Source organism: Perca fluviatilis, chromosome 13 (assembly GCF_010015445.1).
Source record: "Perca fluviatilis chromosome 13, GENO_Pfluv_1.0, whole genome shotgun sequence".
NCBI lineage: Eukaryota > Metazoa > Chordata > Actinopteri > Perciformes > Percidae > Perca > Perca fluviatilis.
Genome location: NC_053124.1, coordinates 16,627,478 through 16,636,907, shown reverse-complemented (window position 1 = coordinate 16,636,907; position 9,430 = coordinate 16,627,478). Strand labels below are relative to the sequence as shown.

The following is a 9,430-nucleotide window of genomic DNA, read 5'->3' as shown; positions in this document are numbered from 1 at the left end:
GTTGTTTTGCCTCTCACTCAAGGATGGAGGGGGAGCTGGTTGACTCTTCTCTTGACCTGAGCCACCTGACAGAAGAGGAGCAGTCCACCATCCTGCAGGTCTTAGAGCGGGACTTGGATCTGCGTCATCGCGATGAAGGACGTGTAAGGTCAGAGGTGACTGTTTATCCTTTTTAGCTGTCAGTTTTGTCCAGCGATTTACACTTAAATACAGACAGGTGGCAAATGACAGGAAATAACTACATTAAATATCTCAGTAAGGTTGCATAGATAGACAAGTCTCTCCACCATTCTTACAAAAGATATTCCTTCATTTGGTGTTTTGATGATGGTGGTGGAGAGCACTGTCTTACACATCAGTCTAAAATATCTCATAGGTGTTCAGTTGGGTTGAGATCTGGTGACTGATTTACATAATTTTCATACTCATGAAACCATTCAGTGATCCCTTGTGCCCTGTGAATGGGAGCCATTGTCATCCTAGAGGATAAAACTCCCATCTGGATATAAATGTTACATCATTGGATGAAGATGACCTCTCAGAATAACTTTGTATTGATCTGACGCTTCCTATCAAAAGGGACAACTCAAATCAGAAACGTTGATAGGATGATAATGCCTTGATTGTATTATGCAGTACAAGCATTCTTTGTATCTCCACTCATTTATTCAGGGGTTTCCTTTAACTCATCTGTTTATATGTTGTAGTTTAAGGTCAAAAAAACGTTTGTACGAGTGCATGTTTGCTGTGTGATTGTTTCGGTAATATGAAAGCATGTAAGCTTAATACCATCTGAAATAATAATGGTTTTGATACAGGGGCCCTCTATAATATAGGACCCACTTTAAAGGTCCCATGGCATGAAAATGTCACTTTTTGTGAAAAAAATGTTTTTTTTAACATTTAATATGAGTTCCTCCAGCCTGCCTATGGTCCCCCAGTGGCTAGAAATGGTGATAGGTGTAAACCGAGCCCTGGGTATACTGCTCTGCTTTTGAGAAAATGAAAGCTCAGATGGGCTGATCTGGAATCTTGCTCCTTATGATGTCATAGGGAGCAAGTGCGTTAATAATGCATGTTTCCAAAAAAACTTTCAGTTAGTCAGATTACAACAAATGAATTGCTACACTGTGAACCCAAAGCTTTTGGGGGCTATTGAGGGTCTGGGGCCTAGGGGCAGCTGCCAAACTTGCCTCAGCGGGGGAAGTCAAAGAGCAACACAATGAAATTGTTTCTGCCTACAGAGCGGAGCAGCTCCTGCATCTAAAAAATCAACTCTACTATTAGGGGGGCAAATGTATCAAAGAGAAGCCAGATTTTATTTTTTTAATTACCTGCTTCATGTAGTTTTACTCGAACATAGGGTCAGTTTCAGCAAATATGACAAAAAGTTAATTTTATAAGTCTTACCTACTGCATCTTTTAATATAAACAGAAACCTAGCAAGTCAAATGTTGTGTTTTTTTAATGAGCAGAATTGACAGATCTTTGTGACTGTTTACTTTGGGAAAATGGCTGACATCAGCTGGCTTTAACAGACAGTTGGTCATGTTTGTTTGCTGTTTAACTCATTTCAATACTGCAGGGTCCTCCAGGAGACAGAAACAGATCTTTCACGTTTGCGCTTCCTGTCAGGAGCATGGTTCAGCGAGGAACTCGGCAAACGCTATCGCCACTGGACGTCAGGATGTGCGCTTGTCCATGCCACCATACGCCACAGGAAGACCAAGAACAGAGGTACGTTTTCAGTTAATGCAGTATTACTTTTACAGGCGTGTGGGGCTGTTTTCTTTACTGTAATAGGGATATCCCAGTGACCGTTCTGCATTTGTTGCCATGGTAACAGATGTGCCCCTGACTGAACTGTTCAATGAAGAGAGAGAGGATACCTCCTGCAACAACAACACCTCTCCTGAGGAGACAAGACTGAAGGACAGAAAAGAAGAGGAGAGTGGCGGGTTAGTGAGTCACAGAACATTCATTTTTTATTTACTTTTGTAACGTATGTGGAGCTGCATTTTCCAATATCTTATTTATGTTTTTCAGGAGTCAAGGAAGTTTGAAACCTGTACCCACACCCAGAACAAAAACACCCTTAGCACAGGTCTGTGTGTGTATGCTTGCTGCTTTTTTTCATGCTTGAAAAACAAATCATCTAAATATGAATAATTATCTTCAATTCCAGGGTCTCCAGCATAGCAATAGTTCCTCATCATCCAAAGGTATGGACGTTTCTCAATCAATGCCTCTGTACCTCTTTAGCTGTCTCTTAGTATTATTATTAACTCATTCTCAACTCATTCTGCTCATAGAGTGTGAAAGGAGAAGTAATGGCTGCTCAGAGGAACCTGAGGTGAATTATTTAATTAAATTATCTCTCACTCATTTTGCCTTTTTTTTAATAGGGGAGGTATTAAGTATTTATATTACAAGTAGTTGAAGGACATGATATATGGTGAATAGGGAGAGGGCCAGAGATGATTGATAGTGACACTGTATCTGAGAATAATTGGTGTGTGCGTGTGTGTGCGTTTAGGGAGACTTTGACGGTCACAATGGGGATACTGACTCTCTGAGCAGCTGCCTGACAGGGACGGATCCAAATTCTCTGAAAACCAGCAGCTCCACTGGCAGCCTTCATTCAGGCTACACGGTACACTCACACTCACACACTTGATCAATTGGCTATCCAGCGACGCAAGATGACTCAGCTCCGGACAATGACGCAGGAGCTGATCTCTGTTCTGCATGTGTTATAGCTCAGTGGAAGCATGATGAGTCTGTTCAGCTCAGGGGATTTTGGATTGGTGGAGGTGAGGGGCAGTATCCAATTCTCATTGGTTTATGACACCCAGAAGGAGGAGCTGCAAGTCAAAGTGTATCGCTGCGAGGACATCGCTCCAGCACGCAAGAATCGCTCTGATCCGTAAGTGACATTACATGTGTGAATGTGCATCTTGCAGCAACAACGTCACATACAAAGTCAGTCAAAAAATGTCTTATGTGTGTGCGTTTTTCACAGATACGTTAAAAGCTATCTCTTGCCGGACAAGTCGAGTCACAGTAAGAAGAAAACTGCAGTGAAGAAGAAGACACTTAACCCAGTCTATGATCAGACGCTCCGAGTGAGACACTCTCATTTACATATTACATAAAGTGGCAGCCTTTACAAAAAATCCCCCTTCTGCCATCTGTCCCTCAGCTCTCCTCCACGTGTCCTGCAACATGCACTGCAGTCACTTGTATCTTGAAGATATCCTATCAATAAATCACCAGATTTAAAGTTTACTTCTTTATTTTGGTCTCCTCTCTCATAGTATAAAGTGCGGATAGGAGAGCTGCGGAGCAGGACCTTGAACTTGTCCGTATGGCACGCCGAGCACCTCAGCAGGAACGTGTTCCTGGGGGAGGTGGAGGTGTCTCTGGGCCTCTGGGACTGGACCTGCACTCTGCCTCTGTGGCAGGACCTGCAGCCGCGGGTATGGAAAAGCTGACAAGAAGTGTGTGTGTGTGTGTGTGTGTGTGTGTGTGTGTGTGTGTGTGTGTGTGTGTGTGTGTGTGTGTGTGTGTGTGTGTGTGTGTGTGTGTGTGTGTGTGTGTGTGTGTGTGTGTGTGTGTGTGTGTGTGTGTGTGTGTGTGTGTGTGTGTGTGTGTGTGTGTGTGTGTGTGTGTGTGTGTGTGGTAGCTTTGTTGGATACACACACAGTAGTACAGTGAGGAGTGTCTCTTGTGTCTGGGAGAGCTGAAGGGAAGGGAGAAGACATGCTGTGAATTTCAACTAAGGTCTTATGTAACCTTAATCTTTTCCTGTTTGCACACTTTTGCCTCCCTCCCCACTTGCTTTTTCTTCCTGTATGTATGTATGTATGTATGTATATATATATATGTATGTGTGTATATATATATATATTTATTTTTTATTCGGCTAACCCTTGACACAGGTTAACTTGAATCCAGACTCCATTACTAGTCGTGGGACCATCTTGCTCTCTATAAAGTTCATCCCAGACGGATTTGAGGGTAAGCAGAGCAACCACATCATGGATTGAAGTTCTCTCACCTTAATCACGTGTCTCATACTGTGTGTGTGTGTTTGTGTGTGTGTGTTTTAAGGTGGTGGACTGCCTCTGACAGGAGAGCTTCACATCTGGATTCGGGAGGCTCAAGGTCTCCTGGCCAACAAAGGGGGCTTTATAGACTCCTTTGTCAGAAGGTGCGTCAGCTCTGCAACATGTTTCCTGATATTTTGTCATCTATCTATCCTTGCAGCAGTTTTATTTGTAGAATATAATTTGACTGTTTATTTACTGTGTAAATGTAAGGTTAAACATCTAATCTGCTGAATTGTGGTTTGAATTTGAATTTAATTGTCTCTTTATCATAATCCACACCCCACAAGCTACATACTCCCAGATGCCAGTCGACAGAGTGGTCAGAAGACACGGGTGGTGAAGCGCTCCATCAACCCCACCTACAACCACACCATGGTGTATGATGGCTTCCACTCCAGCGACCTGAGAGAGGCCTGCGCTGAGCTGACTGTCTGGCAGCGCGAAGGGTTAAAGCAGCATGTCCTGGGAGGGGTTCGTTTGAGCTGTGGAACTGGTGGGTGCCTCTACATGCACACTCAAAATCACACGGATGCTTTTTTAATGCAGATCTTGATACCATACACTGTGTATCTGGGTAGTTTGCTGGTTTCATTATGAGGATACAAAAGAACATTTTGAAAGATTGGTCATTTGTTGGGGATCTTTCTGTGACAGATGATATAATAAGCGACCAGATAAGGGAACAATGCTCCTATCTTTATGTTGTCCTAAAGCAGCTGTCAGTGTATTGGTGATTAGGGACTGTATTTGTTCTCCTGTGCTTCAGTCCTTGTGGCGCCTGGTCGATGCTGAGGATCTTATCTTATCAAGTCACTCAGTTCCGGGCTGTTGTTGGCAGTGGGCTTTTTAAATTAACTCACTCCCTGTTTATCTTGGGCTGTCTTCTACAAGTCAGTAGGTGATAAAAGGTTTGCAAGGTATTGAATAAAGCTTGAGCATCTCCTTTTAAAATTCAGCTTTTTTGAGCTGTGATTAGAGATTCAATGCTACCTTATGGGTCACTTGCCATTTCTTAGGCTTGTAGGAGGGCTGCAGTTTCTGTGTCAGGGGATGAGACATTAAAGGAGTTGTTTGATTGGTTGGTCAGCTTTGTAGATGGTGCCATAAAAGTAGTTTTATGCTTGATCTACAGTGGTGTTTTAGGGTGATTGTGGTGACAGTATTTCCATCTAGCACTTCACATTGCATTGCATTTTGTCCCTTTGGCATTTCAGGCATTTCAGATGGTCTTGTCATCAGAGGTCCTTTCAAGGTAACCAACATTACTGTGCATTGCTGAATATCCACATATTGCTAAAAATGTGAGCAATGTGGAAATGTAGTTGTTGTGAATTAGTTGTTTTAAGTGTTTTGTGCATTGTTGGTGCTTGAAAAGGAGTGTGTAGAACTCAAGATGGAGCTGACGGAGCAGCAGCCTCGGTCTCATTGTGGGTTTCCTGCAGGAAGATGATGTCAGTAGAGTGGTGGGAAGTGAGAACTTTGATGAGGTTTTGCTCGTTGTCAACAGACTTTTAACACAACGTTGTAGTATTCAGAGGGCAGGGTCTGCTTCTGTAGACTTTTGGGATTGTTACTGCTTTCAGTTTGGGGGACTGTGGTAGTATATGTGCCTATGCATGCATGTACGTACAGGAACAGTGGTCAGTTGTTGGGATGCGTTGAGGATTTCTGTGGTAATGACTTCAACATAAATAATAAATAAGTGTGTGTTTTCTTAATGCTAGGTCAGAGTTATGGGGAGGATGTCAGCTGGATGGATTCCACCGGAGAGGAGGTCGCTGTGTGGACCTCCATGATCGAAAACCCAAACCACTGGGTCGACGCAACCCTATCAATCAGAACTAACCTTGCACACCGGTCCCAGTGACTGACACACACCTTGGCTTGCACACAAACACACATTCAAATAATGGTGGGACTGAGAGGACACCATCAGCACATCAGCACATTTAACCTCTCTGTCCCAATTTCTGTTTTTTATACATACAAACAACACAGGAGTTAGTGGTGCAATATTATGAACTAATTGGCATAGATTAGAAATACTCGTACAATGTTTTACTTGTATGTTTTTGGTTCAGTCTGTGTCTTATCTGACAAAAGTGTAATCCATTGTAGATTATTAATTAAATTTGAAACCTGACCTGATGAATCACACATGCTTCTTCTTTACTTTCTACATTTAAAATATTACATCAAGGAGAAAAAAATGGAGAGATAATTTTAAGAAATAAATAACCACATATTTATTTCAAATTGTTTCCCAGACCTCTTAAACTCCTTGTAGCATACCAGAAAAATAGGCCTAATCAATTTCACCCTGAAGGAACATGTATTATTCTTTTTCTTCTTCTTCTTATTGTAATTATTATATTTTAGGTGTCATTACTGTAATTGGATAGGATAGAATGGGCCTACAGTTGCATGTGTTTATTTTTCTCTTTTGATAAATTACCTGACTACCACCTTGTGGTGGTATATATATTATACTTACTCTATATAGCCTACTTTTCAGGCACATTACACATGTACCCTGAAGAAAAAGGTAAAGAGCACAGGAAGAGAAGATTTCCTGTAATTTGTCTTTGCTCTTTACATCAGTTATCCATCCTCCCCATTCATCATCAACAGACCGTAAAGTAAGGCATTTACAAAATGAGTCAGAACTCCTGTCCAGCAGATGGCAATCTTACCATTCCTGCTTCAAGGTGGAATGAGACCTTAAGTGAAGCCTTTTGTGATTCACGAATCTCTTTAAATATAGGGTCACATCTTTTGCATCTTTTGTCTTGACTGGACGCCAGACAATAGAGCTCCAGTCTTATTTTACTGAATCTGTATTAATTTCCCTAGATCTGCATGTATTTTCATGAACGCTAACAGCCTCGATGGGCCCTTATTGATTGTATAGAGAACGTTCAATGCCCCGATAAAGGGTCACTGTTAGGATCCTGCATTTTTATTTAATAATTTTAATGTTACTTACTAATTTGAGGGTACCAGAATACTGCAAATTAGGTGACAATGTATTTTGAGCCTTTGACCTGCATTTACTTACTTTGCCCAGTCAGTTGTGTGGTTATGGTTATGCATAATTGCATAATCAATAATCTTTTTGATCACACTATTTGTAGCTTATTTCACAGAATTCTAACCCATTTTACTCGTGCAATAATACTTTTTACTTAAGTTTGTAGCTGGATGTAGTTGCCTTTTATTTCTGTGCAGCTTCACACACAGACACCAATGAACTGTGTGCTGTAAGTGAAGGTTTGACAGTTGGTTAAAATGTCCCAGATGCAGCTGCTAAGGCTGTTGATCAGTGAGCATCTGAGTGCGGCTGCAGAGGAGATCTTCGCTGCGGTGCAGAGGATGATCACAGAGCACGAGGAGGAAGCTAATCGCTCAGAACAAGTCGATGACCAACATGGATTTAAACAGGAATTGCATTTACACAGTGAAGGTTTGTTTTGTTTCCTATATTTTGTTACGTCCTTGGCTAAAACTTAGTCTTAAAGCTCTGTTTACAGGTCTTGAGGAGTACTACTGAATATGTGAAAATTGCTGTTAAGCTGTATTACATTAACGTTACACTGACTTTCTAAAAAAAACAAATTCCACCCCATTTATGGTGAAGGTTGGCTAAATAACAAATCTACAGTATCTGTGTAATGCAATAAAGTTCAACAGCACCACAAACTACGTCCTCCAAAATGATCAATGAGGTAGGTAGGGTATAGATAGGCATACATAATAAGCTGGAAACTGAGTGTATATCCAACACTAATCGGGGAAGTGCAATGGTAAATCAGTGGAATAGTTTTTTAAGACCACCAGGATGCCCACCCAAAAAAATGTTAAATGTAAAAAATTATGAAAGTATAGTCTTGTAAGTGGACTCCCCTTATAGCTATCTTTCATACAAACCGGACTGGATGATGAAATTCTGAAATGGAGAACTCAAATCCATGAATAAAAAGTGGCAAACTGAGTTTAAACAGGTTTTTCACCTTTTCCTCTTACCAGACACACCACAGATCATGGTCTGTGCACATGAGCAGAAACACTTTGGGCAGGAGTGGAGTCCTGAGAGCCAGGGGGACTGTGGCCTGCATGTCCCAGAGCCTCCAGCAATCAAACAGGAACAGCCATGGAGCAGTCCAGGGGACAACAGCCACCAGATATGGAGGACTCCATTACCAGCACTTTAAAATTGACACCCACCTGCATGAAGAGTTGCATTTACTCAGACAAGACTGAGTTACAAACTCATGACACAGGGAATGAAGACAGAAAGCCTGTACTTAACAACTCCGCTGACCACAGAAAGGTTGAGGGAAACGCTCAGTCAAGCAGTGAATGTTGGACTCTTTTTCCAGATTGTTCAGTAACTCTGAGAAACTTCACCTGAGAGGTGTGCGGTAAAGAGTTTTGACAGGGCAACAGTGTGACTGTGCACATGAGGATTAACATGAAGGAGAAGTCAGATTGCAGAATTTGTGGAAGAGTTCCGCCATCTGGGCAACTTGGACGTAGGCCTACATACGAGAATACATACGGGAGAGAAACCCTACACATACACAGTGTTCAGTCTAAATAATTTGAAGGCAAAATACATGGCTGTACACACAAGTAAAATGAGTTTAAGCATGAAAAGTGTGTAGAGGTACCGTTGACATGACTTATGACTTAAAGTTGAATGTTGCTGTAATGGAAATTCCAGTTTCTGTGGGACAACTGTATAAAATGGTCATATAAAATGTAATAAAAAATCTTTGAGACATCTTCATCAGTTTTTTGGGAAATTAGTTATTGTTAATAATGGTTTTAAGTATCAAACTATCATGTAAAATCCTGAAATGTATTACATTTCATGTGGTTAATACTTTGATATGTATGTCTTTTCACTTCATCTGACTGATGATGTAGAGGTTAAACGGCTTAAAGACGTTCCTGTAGCTCAAAGCTCAGCAGCCTACTTACTGTAGATCTAGTAAATAACTCTTAACCTTGATTGAAATGTGAATTCCATTCAAAATGTTGTTTATATTCTGGCAAAACTGAACCTGCCAACTTCACATTTTAAATAGAAACCCAAACACAAATCAGCTCGTGTGTTTTTCATATATTCATTGTAACATTGCGGTATTTTTCTCTTTGTGCATTTAGGCCTACTACACTGATTTCTCCTAAAAAAGTGTTCTGCTCAGTATATTGTCTCTTTGTAACCAGTAACGTTACAAAATCATTTGTTCTGCTTAATTTAAGTGCCGTTGAATTTAAATACTATTCCCCACGGTTGCCATGGCGACGGAATG

General features: G+C 41.2%; 1 protein-coding gene across 2 annotated transcripts in view; it reads left to right on the top strand.

Moving 5' to 3' along the window:
• Nucleotides 1–6,264, top strand: part of sytl1 (synaptotagmin-like 1) — an 8,255-nt gene extending 1,991 nt beyond the window's left edge. For both annotated transcript variants that reach the window (XM_039820493.1, XM_039820492.1), the window contains 14 exons: nucleotides 23–148; nucleotides 1,586–1,737; nucleotides 1,847–1,958; nucleotides 2,047–2,104; nucleotides 2,186–2,222; nucleotides 2,313–2,353; nucleotides 2,537–2,653; nucleotides 2,760–2,926; nucleotides 3,023–3,125; nucleotides 3,318–3,479; nucleotides 3,942–4,020; nucleotides 4,114–4,213; nucleotides 4,400–4,605; nucleotides 5,837–6,264. In XM_039820493.1, coding sequence (XP_039676427.1) covers nucleotides 24–148; nucleotides 1,586–1,737; nucleotides 1,847–1,958; nucleotides 2,047–2,104; nucleotides 2,186–2,222; nucleotides 2,313–2,353; nucleotides 2,537–2,653; nucleotides 2,760–2,926; nucleotides 3,023–3,125; nucleotides 3,318–3,479; nucleotides 3,942–4,020; nucleotides 4,114–4,213; nucleotides 4,400–4,605; nucleotides 5,837–5,979 — 1,602 coding nt within the window. In that variant the 5' untranslated portion in view covers nucleotide 23 and the 3' untranslated portion in view covers nucleotides 5,980–6,264. The remainder of the gene's footprint in view (nucleotides 1–22; nucleotides 149–1,585; nucleotides 1,738–1,846; nucleotides 1,959–2,046; nucleotides 2,105–2,185; nucleotides 2,223–2,312; nucleotides 2,354–2,536; nucleotides 2,654–2,759; nucleotides 2,927–3,022; nucleotides 3,126–3,317; nucleotides 3,480–3,941; nucleotides 4,021–4,113; nucleotides 4,214–4,399; nucleotides 4,606–5,836) is intronic.
• The last annotated feature ends 3,166 nt before the right edge of the window (nucleotides 6,265–9,430 follow it).